The sequence below is a fragment of the Garra rufa genome, chromosome 11 (genome assembly GCF_049309525.1).
Source record: "Garra rufa chromosome 11, GarRuf1.0, whole genome shotgun sequence".
In the NCBI taxonomy this organism is placed as follows: domain Eukaryota; kingdom Metazoa; phylum Chordata; class Actinopteri; order Cypriniformes; family Cyprinidae; genus Garra; species Garra rufa.
The window spans coordinates 35,930,484-35,946,710 of record NC_133371.1 but is presented as its reverse complement, the minus strand read 5'-3'; the positions used below and the strand labels follow the sequence as shown (position 1 = coordinate 35,946,710).

The 16,227-nt window shown below is 31.0% G+C and overlaps 1 protein-coding gene across 1 annotated transcript in view; it reads right to left on the bottom strand.

The window, feature by feature from the left end:
- LOC141345333 (gigaxonin-like) overlaps window positions 1–15,727 on the bottom strand; it is a 25,196-nt gene extending 9,469 nt beyond the window's left edge. Inside the window, exons 1-11 of the mRNA XM_073850195.1 lie at window positions 15,669–15,727; window positions 15,360–15,551; window positions 13,228–13,342; window positions 11,622–11,972; window positions 8,779–8,999; window positions 8,572–8,693; window positions 5,833–5,945; window positions 4,266–4,418; window positions 4,040–4,176; window positions 628–762; window positions 429–538 (exon numbers count right to left, since the gene is read on the bottom strand). Of these exons, the coding sequence (XP_073706296.1) occupies window positions 429–538; window positions 628–762; window positions 4,040–4,176; window positions 4,266–4,418; window positions 5,833–5,945; window positions 8,572–8,693; window positions 8,779–8,999; window positions 11,622–11,972; window positions 13,228–13,342; window positions 15,360–15,550 (1,648 nt within the window). The 5' untranslated portion in view covers window position 15,551; window positions 15,669–15,727. The remainder of the gene's footprint in view (window positions 1–428; window positions 539–627; window positions 763–4,039; window positions 4,177–4,265; window positions 4,419–5,832; window positions 5,946–8,571; window positions 8,694–8,778; window positions 9,000–11,621; window positions 11,973–13,227; window positions 13,343–15,359; window positions 15,552–15,668) is intronic.
- Between the last annotated feature and the right edge of the window lie 500 nt (window positions 15,728–16,227).

The window sequence follows — 16,227 nt, the reverse complement described above, 5'->3', positions numbered from 1 at the left end:
CTTTGTGCAGAAAAAGCATTCTTGTAGCTGCGTAACATCATGGTTGAACCACTGATGCCACATGGAGTATTTTATCAATGTCTTTACTACCTTTCTGGGCCTTGAACGTGGTAGTTGCATTGCTGTTTATGCAGGGTCAGAAAGCTCTCGGATTTCATAAAAAAAATACTTAATTTGTGTTGTGAAGACGAACAAAGGCCTTCAAATTTGTTACCACATGAGGTTGAGTAATTAATGATAGGATTTTCATTTTTGGCTGAACTAACCCTTTAAAAAACTTCACATTTGAACTGGTTGTAGCTTGAATGTATATGTTATCATAGCACAAAAACCTCTGACCTTCTCAAGGTCGGAATTTGAAGATATACGTATAAAAAGACGTTTCTAAACAGAGGATAAAATGTGATTATAAGTCCTTATCATCTTACCAGTGTCAAGTTCTCCAACCACATATATACTGGCACCAATGGGAACAGCTCCATAAACAAAAGATGACGTGGCCTGAATGCAGAGGTTCTGGTCATCTAAATCCACCCACCTGAGAGAAAACAAAGACATGCATGTTCATGATGAACATACACATCACTCTAGTATTGGTCTGTACTAGTGTTGCTTTGAAAGGCTAACCTTTTTAGTTCATCATGGAAGAACTCAGACTTGCAGATGGTCATCTGACTGGACTCTGGATTGTCAGCGTCTCTGTTCCTCACACCACCAAATACGTAGAGCTCTTGTCCAATGCCACAAGCTACCGCGCCAAACCTGAGGAAATTACAAAGTCGGGTTGTCATCAAGGAGTAGTGCACAAATCACAATTATGTCAATTAGCAAACAGCTGATTATACAGAGTAATTACATTAATATGGTTTAAAATGTAATGTATTCCTGTGACGGCAAAGCTGAATTTTCAGCAGTCATTACCCCAGTTTTCTCTGTCACATGATCCTTCTGAAATCATTCACATCTACACTACCAGTCAAAAGTTTTTGAACAGTAAGATTTGTAATGTTTTTTAAAGAAGTCTCTTCTGCTCAAATTTTTTAAATATTTTTCTATTTCAAATAACTGTTTTCTGTTTAATTATATTTTAAAATGTAATTTATTCCTGTGATTTCAAAGCTGAATTTTTAGCATCATTACTCCAGTCACATGATCCTTCAGAAATCATTTGAATATATAGATTTGCTGCTTAAAAAACATTTATTATTTTGATTATGTTGAAAACAGCTGAGTAGAATTTTTTTCAAAGTTTCTTTGATGAATAGAAAGTTCAGAAGAACATCATTTATCTGAAATAGTAATAATCATTTGTATCATTATAAAATGTCTTTATCATCACTTCAATCAATTTAAAGCATCATTGCTAAGTATGAATTTCTATACCGCCCCCAATATATATTGACTCCAAGCTTTTAAATAGTATACTATGTAATGTGACAAAAGCTTTTTATTTATTAAAATGATGTTTCTTGAACAGCAAATCAGCAGATTAGAATGATGTCTGAAGGGTCATGTGACACTGAAGACTGGAGTAATGATGCTGAAAATTTAGCTTTGATCACAGGAATAAATTACATTTTAAAATATATTCAAATAGAAAACATTTATTTGAAAAATATTCAAAATTTTACTGTTTTGCTGTACTTTGGATAAAAAAATTCGAGCTTGGTGAAGAGAATGGAAATCTTACTGTTCAAAAACTTTTGACTGGTAGTGTAATTCACAATTTTTAATGATTTCTTTTGTAACATATATAGATCAAAACTATTTTATGGCATCTTTTGTCTATTAAAAGTTTTTTTTTTAATCAGAAAATCAGCTGAACAATCGCTGTTGTTAAACAACATTAAAATCCAACACTGTACTTCTCTTTACTAATACGGCTCTTTAGGAAGTTTGCCTGACAGTTGATATGACCAATCATAACGCAGAATCTGCTATTTTTGTCCAACAAACAAACCACAAACCAGACCAGAGAGTAGATTAATGTTGATGGACTTAAACTTGAAAAATGGTGTGTATAGACGTCTTTTCACGGTTGAAACAAGATACCTTCTGATGTTCATACATATTTATTTAATTTAACTAGTAAAGAGGAAGAGATGACCGGTTCATGTGCCGCTTGAACTGAGGCGCTACAGTGCTCTGTCATGACACATTGAAGAGCCACAGAACTGTATTTGTTTGAATTAAAAAAAAAAAAAAAAAGACTAAATTTAAAAGCGGAGACTTTGTTTTATATCAAAAGTAACCTGCTCTGTTTTGTCTGTCGACACGTTGTCAATTTCCTCTTTGCTCCGTGATGTATTTTTTACTCTTTGCCATGAGAGCGCCATAGTTTGCCAGCAGTAACGAAGGGGATGGGTCTACATGAAGGGTCAATTGCGAGGAGTTAAGTCTTCTGTGCAAAGTGCTATCTGTATTGCGTCAGTAGTTAGTGCCAATGCAGAGTGTCTCAAATCAGTTACTTATGAAGTTTCATGGTGGTTAGGATGCTGCCTTAGAAGGCAGTAGGCAGCCAGGCAGCTCATTATATTGTGTAACAGAACTGTGAACAAAATTATACTCCAAACAAGACAAGAACACAAAGAAAAATGACTATTTATGTTCCTCCAGATGGTGATCAATTGTTTCCAGTTACATGGGCTAGACTGATAGGTCCCTTGACTACAATTGTTCTAACTACACATCTGTAAGATATCACAGATCGGAGGGTGTGTCTCAGTTCTCATAGCTGTTGAAGATGTGCTGCCTTTGCCTTAAAATGTAATCTGTTTAACTTTGACGTTTCTCTGCGTCATATGCGGGATGTGAAAAAACATTCACTAAATTCACATCTACAAAGAGCATAGCGTTTTGATCATCCAGTGTTTGTGGTTTGAATGCATGGGGGATGAGTTATGCTGAATTGCGTTCTGCCGTGTCCCATTATCACATAATAATGTAACCTCTTTCACACCTATTCAGTGAAAACCTGGTTACCTAAATGTAATAATATTACGTCACCGTCTTTTGAAGTTAAAATGTTATGAAACAAATTGCAAAGGCACACTGACACATTTTTCCAATGTTATATAAAGATATAGATCCTTACACAAAATGTTGGTTGTACAGTCTGTGTTTCTCCACTGCAAACTCTTTGTTTCAATTTTTTAAGACAAAAAGTGTATTTAAAGAAATAGTTCACTCAAAACAGATTTGCTAAAAACGTACTCACTCTCAGGCCATCCAAAATGTAGATGAGTTTGTTTCTTCATTGGAAGAAACAAATTAGAATTGGAAAAATTTGACATTACATCACTTGCTCACCAATGGATGCACTGCAGTGAATGGGTGCCGTCAGAATGAGAGTTCAAACAGCGGATAAAAACATTACAATGATCCACTTTAGTCCATCATTTAATGTCTAGTGAAATGAAAAGCTGTGTATTTCTACGAAATAAATCCATCAATAAGGCGTTTATCTTTAAACCAGCAATTCTGGTAAAAAATTTGAGTTCATAATCCATAAAATGCATCCTTCAGTAAGAAAATTCATCCTCCTTTTATCAAAATCCAAAAACATATTTCTTTATAACAGTTTTGAACTGTTCTACGCTTGTAAACAGTGATTAATACAGTATGTGCATATTTCTCTCCTGATTCAGACAAGATGACTTTTTCAATTGAGAAAGCATTATTATAAATAGAATTTCATATTTCAGCCAGAAGGTATGGTTTGACATTCAAAATGTCTTAATAATAGATTTGTTTGTTAAAAACACACAATTTGCGAACTACGTACATTATTTTTTGATTATTAAGATGTATTTATCGGCTGTTTGGACTCTCATTCTGACGGCACCCATTCACTGCAGAGAATCCATTAGTGAGCAAGAGATGTAATGCTACATTTCAACTCGTCTACATTTTGGATGGCCTTCAGACTGAGAAAGTTTTCAGCAAATCTTTATTTTTGGGTGAACTATTTATTTAACTTATTGATTGCTTTGAAAAGAATCATCTGCTAAATGAATGAAAGTCCATTTACACACTGTACCTTCTTTCCTTAAGAGGACAGACTGTTGTCCACTGCTGGGTTTTGGGGTCATAGCATTCTGCAGAGTCGTAAATCTTCCCGAAGGATCCTCCGCCCATCACATACAGTTTCTTTTTCATGGTGGCACAGCAACCGAACTGAAGAATAGAGAAACAAGTGAGAAAAACATGAGAGTTTTGCAATGAAAGTGTGCTGATTTGAACAAAAAAAAGGAGCTTAACCTTACCTTGCGCACTGTGGTCATTTTTGGTTGCGTTCGCCAAACGTTGCAATGGGGGTCAAATACCTCCATCGTGAGGAGGACCTCAGTGTCTTCGTTCTCTCCACCTAAGACATAGATCATGCCATCCAACTCTGCAATAGCAAAGTGCTGTCTGGCCTGGAGAGACACAAGAAAATATAACATTACAATACTGACACCTGGTGGGTTATGTAAGAACTGTATTATATAGGAGGAGATTATATAGTATCTATCACTTTCATGAATTAAAATCAATAAACAAGGTGCTTTATACCAAATTAGTTATTGATTCATATAGTTAAATTGCTTTAATAAATGGTTATGATGGTTAATTTAGTTAACGTTAGTCCAACAGTAGCATTCCTATTCAAATTTCTCCATTTACATTCATTCACTTGGCAGGTTTTTATTCAAAGTGACTAACTGCAAAAAATAAAAATCACAATTTATCATCAATTTAACAAAGAAATAGATTTTAATGATAACATAGCCTTCTGTATTTAAATGTTTCAAAAAGGTAAAACATATTGTTTTTACAATTAAAAAGATTTATTATTATTAATTTTATATTGTCCCGCTGTTTTTTAATCACTTATGCAATTCACAAAGCTTCAGAGTTCAGAAATATACACCACCAGTCAAAATTTTTTGAACAGTAAGTAATGTTTAATGTTTTAAAGAAGTCTCTTCTGCTCACCAAGCCTGCATTTATTTGATCCAAAGTACAGCAAAATCAGCAAATTATGATTTTGTTTTTACTAGAAACCATTCTAATATGCTGATTTATTGTTCAAGAGACCAAGAAACATTTTTATTATTATAATCATTAATATTTAAAACAGTCGAGTAAATTTTTTTTCAGGATTCTTTGATGAATCGAAAGAACCAAAGATCAGCTTTTGTCTGAAATATTCCATTTAAAAGCTTGGAGTCAGTATGTATGTATGTATGTATGTATGTGTATATATATATATATATATATATATATATATAGATTTTTTTTTTTTTAAAGAAATTATAGAAATTAATTTTATTAGCAAGGTTGCTTAAAATTTATCAAAAGTGATTAAGACATTTATAATGTTTAAAAAAAATTCTATTTCAGATAAATGCTGTTCTTCTGAACTTTATATTCATCAAAGAAACCTGAAAAAGATGTTTTCAACATTAATAATATATGTTTTTTGAGCAGCAAATCAGAATATTAGAATGATTTCTGAAGGAACGTGTGACTGGAGTAATGACGCTAAAAATTCAGCTTTGAAATCACAGGAATAAATCACATTTAAAAATATAATTAAATAAAAACAGTTATTATAAATAGCAAAAATATTTCAATGTTATTGTACTTTGGATCAAATAAATGCAGGTTTGGTGAACGGAAGAGACTTCTTTACAAAACATTAAAATCTTACTGTGCAAGAACTTTTGACTGCTAGTGTAATATGAAGCCTTCATTCTCAATTTGCATGTACATTTTGTTTAAAATTTCAGTCATTCTAACACCAACTAGTCAATAATGACATTATGTACTGTGAGGAAAGAGGTATACCTGCATCATTGCTGGGATTTGGGTCCAGGTGTTTGTTTCTGGGTCATATTTTTCTCCACTGCTCAAGACAGTTTTGTTTTCATTCATTCCTCCAATTGCAAACAGGTATCCCTCTGATTGGACAGACAGATTATCAGTTAATTACAGTTTAGGTTGTGACGATGAGGAAATTTCCGCACCGGTTAATCGGCATGTGACAACACCGGTAATACCGGTGTCACCGTGGGGGTGGGAGTTTCCTCTTTTTTTCTGTTTTTAAATAGCTTATAAATGCGTGCGTATTATACTTTTACTTTCAGTTTTGCGGGAATTGGCCATTCGGCGTCAATTGTTTGAATGGACGACAACGAAACTACAAAAAAAAAAAAATTGAACCAAAAATATTGCCAAACAGGTGCTTTTGCATTGCTTTTTGACACTAAATCGTCCGCCATCGTCCGTCTCCTCACCATCAGCTCGGGGGAGCGCTTATTGGGTTCGGGCCGAATGCCGAGCTTGGGCCCCTCTCCCTGGGCAGGGGGAGTGCCCCGGGCTCGGGAATGATTACCAAGCTCGGAGCTCTCTCCCGTACAGCACGCCAAACACGCTTAACTTTTACGTTTATTGACTTATATGTGTTTATTATATGTAAGCGCGAACTCGTGAACTCCTCACGTGATAAATGAAATATGACGCATTGTAGCTATGTTCAGTTTTTAATTATAGTGCATGCTCTCGTCTTAAGTAAATTATTTAGAATGATATTTTCCATTCAATTCAAATAAATATTTAAGAAAAAAACCGAATACTTAAAAAAAAAAAACAATGTGGAGACGGTGTCACGGTGGAAAAGTGATGTCACCGGTGTTGCGTCTTAAAACCGGTAACACCGTCAACACCGTCTATCGTGGCAAGCCTACAGTTTAGTCATTAAATAATAGTACACAGAAATCCCAATAATCCTCAGGATGAACTGTGAGAAACAAGTCAGACTGTAATTGATTTCATAAGAGTTATATGTAGATTAATCCATTTAAATCCATTAAAAGATTCAAACGATTTTTGAAATTGCTCAGGAGAGCATATAATGGATTTATATTGCTGTGGACGTACTAAACTTAAGACAGGACATGGTTCTACATCTTTTCCAGACCACATGCTTTCCAAATAGTGGATTGAGTCAAGACAATTTTAAGTTATGGATTTTCTTTCATTTGTATAAACCAAATGGCTGAAAATTAAAAGGCCAGAGTTTCTAAAAAAAGTCTCTTATGCTCATCAAAATGGCAATCATTTGATTTGATATTATTACAATTTAAAAAACTTGTTTTCTTTTTAAGTACACTACCAGCCAAAAGTTTTTGAACAGTATGACTTTTATTGTTTTTTTAAAAAAGTCTCTTTTGCTCACCAAGCCAGAATTGATCTGATCCAAAGTACAGCAAAAACAGTACAATTTTGAAATATTTTTACTATTTAAAATAACTGTTTTCTATTTGAATTTATTTAAAAAAGTTATTCATTCCTGTTATTTCTTGAACAGCAAATCAGCATATTAGAATAATTTCTGAAGAATCATGTGACACTGAAGGCTAGAGCAATGATGCTGAAAATGTAGCTTTGATCACAGAAATAAATTACATTTGATAATATATTCAAATAGAAAGCAGTTGTTTTAAATAGTAAAAATATTTCAAAATTGTAGAGTTTTTGCTGTACTCAGGATCAAATAAATGTTTTATGTTTTATTAGATTTTATTTTATTCTGTCTTAACATTAATTTGAAAGTGTTTTTGCAATTTATTGCTTCAAAAAATACGCCTATAGGTTTTTGTCATTTTTAGTTTAGTTTTAGTTACGTTAGTACTTCAAGTTAAACAAAATACAAATGAAACTAGCTAAAATATATATATTTTTATTTTAGTCAGTTTATTTTATTTCAAGAGACTTCTTTTAACATTTTTTTATTTAACTGACCCTAAAACTTTTGAAAATCAGTATTTACTTTTGTTTTTTACCATTTATTTTACTTTCTATATTTTATTTCATTTATAACATTTTCAAAATCGTATTAATCCCAAACTTTTGAAAAGCAATATTTATTTACACAGAATATATATTATTGTAATTTTTCGCTAAAAGATTTTATTTTTATATTTTAAATAGTAAAAATGGTTCCAAATTGTACCTTTTTTGGTCAAAAGAGATGATAAATTAATTTATAATATTACAAAATATTTTTATTTCAGATAAATGCTGTTCTTCTGAACTTTCTATTCATCAAAAAAACAACAACAACAACAACAATGAATGTTTTTTGAGCAGCAAATCAGAATATTAGAATGATTTCTGAAGGATCATGTGACTGGAGTCATGATGCAAAAATTCAGCTTGAAATTAAACAAAAATAAATTACATTTTAAAATATATTAAAATAGTAAACAGTTATTTTAAATAGTACAAATATTTAAAATATTTCTGTTGTACTTTGGGTCAGATAAATGCAGGTTGGTGAGCAGAAGACACTTCTTTGAAAACATTAAAAATCTTACTGTTCAAAAACTTTTGACTGGAAGTGTATATTTTACATTTTTACAATTATTCATTTGAAGCAAAACTGAATTTTCAGCACCAGTACTCCACTCTTTGTCACATGATCCTTCAGAAATCATTTTAACATGCTGATTTGTTATAAAAATGTTTCTTATTATTAAATGTTAAAAACAATCCGCATCAAAACAATGATGAGACGGTACAAACCTGCTGACACAACCCCGTGGCCAACACGCCTCTCGTTCATTGGCTTCAGTTCGATCCAGAGCTGTCTGTTTCGGTCGTAAAGTGGACACATACATCGCGCTGATGGCGTGGGCCTCCGCGAGCTGCATTTGAAACACACAGGAATTCAGCGCAACATAAAAAAAACAGTAAAATCTAGTTCGTTTTATATTGCACGTTTATACTCACATCCTCTCCTCACCACCTACAGTGACGATACACTCGGAGTAGCCGCGGGGTTTAAACGCAGCGAGCAGCGCCTCCCCCTGCTGCATTGCTCCTCCCAGAGACTCCATACAACAATTCCGTATCACTTCCCTCATCAGGGAGTCTCCGAGCATCTGCTCCTGGAGGTAGCTCTGATCCAGGCCCTGAACCCACACGGCAGACATCACCTCTTTCATGTGGACCTGGAAGAAAGGTATCCTATTTAAAAAGGACTTATGTAAATATCAGCTCTAATTAATATTAATAAATAACACACAATTAAAAAGTTTGATTTGAAAGACATTAATAGTTTTAATCTGCAAGGATGATGAATAATCAAGTGACAGAGTAAACAATTATGTTCTTTGAACATTCTATTCAAAAATGTATTTAAAATTGTAATAATACATCACCATATTACTGTTTTGTACTGATTTTGATTTAATAAAAATCAGCCTTGGTAAGCGTAAGAGCCTTTTTATTACATTTTCAAAATATAACTTTTGAACAGCAGTATTTATTTCATCTGAATACATACTATTTTGAACTTTTTTAATATTTTGAATTAGATTTTATTTTTAAGTTTTAGTCATTTTGTTGTTTTTGCCATTGAGACAGCTATAGTTTTTTTGTAGTTTTTAGTTATTTGTTTTAGTTTGGTTTTAGTCATTTTATTACTCTAAATTAAACAAAACAAAAACGAGACTAGATGAAATTTACAAAGTTTATTTTTTATATTTCATTTTACTTTTAGTCAAAGTTTATTGTATTTTAAGAGATTTTTATAACATTTTTCAAAATCTGACTGACCCTAAACTTTTGAACGGCAGTATTTATTTAATTTGAAAATATATTGTAATTTTTTGCTAATATTTGGAATTGGATTTTATTTTTATATTTTCTGTTTTAACATTAATTTGAAAGTTTTAGTAATTTTGATGTTTTTGCTATTTTTTTATTACTTTTTACTTTTTTTTTGTAATTTTAAGTTACTTGTTTTAGTTACGTCTGAATTATTTTTAAGTTAAACAAAATAAAAATGAGACTAGCGACTAGAGACTAGAAAAGTTTGCATTTTTTTTTTACATTTTATTTTACTTTCAATCAACGTTTATTTTATTTCAAGACTCTTTTTATAACATTTTCAAAATCTGACTGACCCCAAACTTTTGAACAGCAATATTTCTTTATTTATTTAATTTAAATATATACTATTATAATTTTTTGCAAATTTCTTTTACATATTTTATTTGTACATTTTTTGCTTAACCTTAAATATGCCTATAGATTTTAGGTAATTCATTTTTAGTTATTTGTTTTAGTTTTAGTTATTTTAGTACTTTAAGTTAAACAAAAACAAAACAAACAACAAACACAAATATTTTTATACTATTTTCTAAAATTGCTGACTTGATCATTTTTTTGCTTATATTTTAAATTAGATTTCATTTTTATATTTTTTGTTTTAACATTAATATTAAGGTTTTAGTAATTTTGTTGTGTTTTTGCAATTTTTATTACTTTAAAATGCCTACAGTTTTTTTCTTATTTGTTTTAGTTTAGTTTTAGATATTTTAGTACTACAAGGTAAACAAATCAAAAGTGAGACTAGCTGAAATTAAGTCAAGTTTTTTACATTTTTATTTTACTTTCAGTCAGTTCAGTTTATTTCAAGAGACTTTTTATAACATTTTCAAAACCTGACTGACCCCAAACTTTTGAACAGCAGTATTTATTTATTTAAATTAAGTATATATCATTGCTAATATTTTTATTTTATTGTTATGTTTTCTGCTTTAACATTAATTTAAAAGTTTTAGTAATTTTGTTGTGCTTTTGCAATTAAAAAAAATATATATGCCTATTTTTTGTCATTTTTAGTTATTAGCTAGTGTTTTAGTTCAGTTTTACTTATTTTAGTACTTCAAGTTAGATAAAAACAAAAATTATACTAGATGAACATTTTTAAAAAGTTTACATTATATTTTATTTTCAGTCAATGTTTTTTTAAGAGACTTTACAATGTTTTCAAAATTGTACTGACTCCAAACATTTGAAAAGTAGTATTTATTCATTTAATTTGAATATATACTATTCTAATTGTTTTTACTAATATTTGAAATTAGATTTTATTTTTATTTTGTTTTAACATTAATTTTAAAGTTTAGCCATTTTGTTGCGTTTCTCTAGTTTGTAAATATGCCTATAGGTTTTTTGTTACTAGTTTTAGTTTAGTTTTAAATATTTTAGTACTTCCAAGTTAAACTAAACAAAAATGAGACTAGCTGAAATGAAAATAATTTAACATTGCATTTTACCTCCAGGCAATGTTTATTTCAAGAGACTTGCTATAAGATTTTCAAAATCTGACTGACCCAAATCTTTTGAACAGCAGTATTTATTTATCTAAATTGAATATATATTGTTTTTCCTAATATTTGTATTTTATTTTTATGTTTTCTGCTTTAAAATTAATTTGAAAATTTTAGTAATTTTGTTGCGCTTTTGCATTTTTTTAGTCATTTTTAGTTATTAGCTAGCGTTTTAGTTTAGTTTGACTTATTTTAGTACTTCAAATTAGATAAAAACAAAAATTATACTAGATGAAAATTTGTAAAAAGTTTACTTTATTTTTTTTTTTACATTTTATTTTAATTTTTAGTAAACGTTTAATTTCAGTAAATCTAATTTCAAGCAAATAAAATGTTTTTTATGGTTTGTTTTGATTAACAATAGTAACCCTATATGACATAATTAATGAATATAAGTGAAGTTTTTCAACGCCTGTGCATATGAAACCTTTCTAAAACACTTGTTCCACTCACTCTCCGAGCTTCAGTGTCATGTGCGATCCAGCGGACCACGGCCTCCAGAACATGCTTTTCATTCCCCACGTTGAGCTTCTCTATGGACAGCAGTTCACACAGGCGATCAGGCGGCTGTTCCAGGAACTCCTCCGTATTAGCCACGTCTCGAAAATGCGTCTGCAGGTACTCGGTGGCCACGTGGTAGACATGGTGCAGGCAGTAATGCAAAGAGAAGACCCGGATACCGATGCAGTTCTCTGCAGTGATGCAGCTCTCCAGGAACTGACAGCACAGAGATTTGAGATCAGTGAGGAGCAGAAGATCAGCAGCCTGGACCACATCCTGGATGGTGTCTTCACTCAGAGTAATCTAGGAACCAAGAGTGCCAAAGAGAAAAGTTTTGGTGGACGTTCCTTTGTAGATATGACAAAGGAAACCCAATAGTTTGTGACACACATTCATAATTCATGCATTTTGATCAATGAATTTCTATTACACTACCAGTCAAAAGTTTTTGAACAGTTTTTAATCTTTTTTTAAAGAAGACTCTTCTGCCCACCAAGCCTGCATTTATTTGATCCAAAATACAGCAAAGTCTGTAATTTTGTGAAATATTTTCACTATTTAAAATAACTGCTTTCTATTTGAATATGTTTTAAAATGTAATTTATTTCTGTGATTAAAGCTAAATTTTCAGCATCATTACTCCAGTCTTCAGTGTAACATGATCCTTCAGAAATCATACTAATATGCTGATTTGTTGTTCAAGAGACATTTTAGTATTATTATCAATATTTAAAACAGCAACAGTACATTTGTTTTCAGGATTCTTTGATGAATAGAAAGATCCAAAGATCAGCATTTATATGAAATTAAAAGCTTTTGTAACATTACACACTATACCATTCAAAAGCTTTGAGTCAGTATAATTTATTTATTTTTTGGGGAAAGAAATTATAGAAATTAATACTTTTATTTAGCAAGGAAGCTTTAAATTGATCAAAAGTGATGATAAAGTCATTTATAATATTACAAACGATTTCCATTTCAGATAAATGCTGTTCTTCTGAACTTTCTATTCATCAAAAAAAAAAAAAAAAAATCTACTCAGCTGTTTGCTACATAATAATACTAATACTAATACTACTAATAATAATAATAATAAATGTTTTTGAGAAGCAAATCAGAATATTAGAATGATTTCTGAAGGATCATGTAACTGGAGTCATGGTGCAAAAAAATCAGCTTTAAAATCACAGGAATAAATTACATTTTAAAATATATTTAAATAGAAAACAGTTATTTTAAATAGTAAAAATATTTCAAAATATTACAGTTTTTGCTGTACTTAAAAAAAATAAATGCAGACTTGGTTAAAAAAAAAAAAACTAAACAAAAACTTTTGACTGGCAGTGTACTTTTTCATAGCCTTTCCAACTTTTGTAATTATAATTGATTATAATGAAATTAATTGTAATAGATAATGATTACAAAAAAAAAAAAAAAAAAAAAAAAAAACATTTTTATATATATTTTGAAAAATATTTGTTCATTTCTGGGCCTGAAAACTCTCATATAAATGTTATGGGAAACCTTTTTAAATAGTATTTGTTAGTATAATTACCTGCCCACTGAAAATGTAGTCCAATATCTGCCTCATGATTGTGACAGCGATTCCTTGCAACTCGATTTTGTATACAGATCCATCCTCCTTTGGTGGGTTGTAATTTAATTTGGTCCTGGAAACATGAGTTTGCATTCACTGTGGAGCTAATAAAAGGACTACAAAGCACTACAAAGGTTCTACTAATTTGTTATTTTCAGTATCAGCTGATTCAAGATGTGCAAGGATTTGTTTGGTGGTCAGGGCTTTTACATTAGAATACCATTTGCATACCATTTCTTTTCTGTGTTACTTTTGTAACAGAATCCTCAGGTGACGAAAAAATGCTGGACTTACTCTACAAGCACTTGAGCCAATAAGGGCAAATGAGCCTTGATATAATGTTTCCAGCTCATCCACTTCTTTCATTGCATCAAGTAAGCTTGGATTAAGATGTGTGATAACATGCCTACTGTGAAAACCTGAATATTAAGCATGAAAGAGGTTTAAGAACTGTGGAATTATTGAGTTATCAGCGAACTTTAGTGAGACACCAGATAATCGAATCAGTGGACTGAATTTGCAAAACAATCCTGTCTGATACTTGATTCGGTAGATTTGCATCAACTGTTTCTTTAAAAAAATATTTGCTTCACAAGAACAATCCATTAATCAAATAGATTATGAATCTTATAGTTATACACAGGCGTTTATATAGTTTTTGTTTATACACTACCAGTCAAAAGTTTTTTAATGTTTTTTTTTTAAAGAAGTCTCTTCTGCTCACCAAGCCTGCATTTATTTGATCCGAAGTACAGCAGAAAACAGTAAAAATGTTAAATATTTTTACTATTTAAAATGACTGTTTTCTATTTGAATATATTTTAAAATGTAATTTATTCCTGTGATTTCAAAGCTGAATTTTAAGCATCATTACTCCAGTCACATGATCCTTCAGAAATCATTCTAATATTCTGATTTGCTGCATTATTTATTTATTATTTTTATTATTATGTTGAAAACAGCTGAGTGGAATTTTTGCAGGTTTCTTTGATGAATAAAAAGTTCAGAACTACAGCATTTATCTGAGTAGAAATCTTTTGTAACATTATAAATGTCTTTATCATCACTTTTGATTCATTTAAAGCATCCTTGCTAAATAAAAGCATTAATTTATATAATTCCAAAACAAAAAAAACAAAACCTTTACATTTTATTTGACATTTATTAAAAATGTACTCAACAGTTTTAAATATAGATAATAATATTTTTAATAATAAATGTTTCTTGAACAGCCAATCAGCATATTGGAATTATTTTTGAAGGATCATGTGACACTGAAGACTGGCGTAATGATGCTGACAATTTAGCTTTGATCACAGGAATTAATTACATTTAAAAATATATTCAAATAGAAAAACCGTTATTTTAAATAGTAAAAATATTTCAAAATTTGACTGCTTTTGTATTTTGGATCAAATAAATGCAGGCTTGGTGAGCAAAAGATAATATTTTGAAAAACTTTTGACTGGTAGTGTTTATTTTTTGAATGAGATTTTATTTCATTTTAATTTTGGTTAAATTTTCATGTTTTTAGTTTTTAAGCTTTAGTTTACAGTTATAGTTATTTTACTACTTAAACTAAATGAAAAGGTGAAATGTTTCTTTGTAAACTAGGTCAAATAAAACACGTTTAACTTTAGATTTTATTTTATTTCAGTTAATGTTTTTTTTTTATGTAATGATTTTTAGTGGTTTTAGTTTTAGTTTATTAATTGAATATCCGAGCATCCATAAATTCATTTAAACTCTTCTGCAGTAATTTGGTTTCCTTTCTGAGGCTTTCAATCATAAGTCATTGCCAAGGCATAGAAAAGACTGACAAGGACATTCTTTAAAAATCTCTCATTTTTGTCCTGCAGAAGTCTCATGAGCTGATACAGTAGTTCACATGAGGGTGTGTATATGATTTTCCTTTTTTTGGGTGAACTATTCCTTTAACTGACCCGAGCAACAGGCAAGGTGGGGCTGTTTGGCACACCCGTATGACACATTGCTCAAGGGTCTGTTACATGTCTGAGCAAACATACCAGCTCTGCCGATCTGATCCAGTTTCATGCAAATGTACCCTAGTTTGAAGCGTATTCTCATACCTGATGTAAGGACTTGCAGCAGCCAGAATGTTTTTCTGAACAGGAATCTCTTCACCATCCAAAACCAGCACTGCATCTTGAAAACATTCCTCTTGTCTTAAACACTGCAGGATCCTTAGCAGCTTTTGGGAATGTTGAGGGTCAGACACCACTGATCCAGCATCAGCTCCAGCTGTTCTAGGTTCTGACATGCTGTTGGGACAGACAGACAGATGATCTGTTAACACAACAACAACAACAAAATGGGTCTTGCTTGTCTTGTATAAACAGAACTACAGCTTTAAATCACGCAAACTCACTCCGGTGTACCTGAAATAAACTTGTTCTTGATACTCGCTGAAACTTCACCTGCTCATAATCAGTTGTCTGTGGCAGAGCAGCGCACAATGCAGAAAAACAATCTGGCAGGTTAGTGACGCTGCGTGACGTTCCCAGGAAGAGCGTTTTGTGTTTCATAATAAAAGTTCTTTTTTCACCAAGAGAATTAAAAAACGTCTTGGTCATGAAAAATATGGGAACGAAATTACAAATAAAAATATTGCATAATAATACACTGGATTATCGTTTTATAGTTTATTTTAATTAGGCAGTTTTAATAAATATTTCTGTCCTCCTGAGAGCCAGAAAAAAAAAAAAGATTTGCGATTTTTTTTGCGTATTTTTTTCATGCCATTACATTGTTTAGATCGTAAGAAAAAATGGAAAATTAGCATTTTTTAAAAATGATATTTTATTCTATGTCCTTTAAAAAAATGTCTAAAAAATTAAATGGCATGAAGACATCAAAAAGGCAAAACATTTTTTTCATACCACCATACATTGTTTAGGGATGATTCTCAACTATGTTATAAAACATATAACAAAGTAT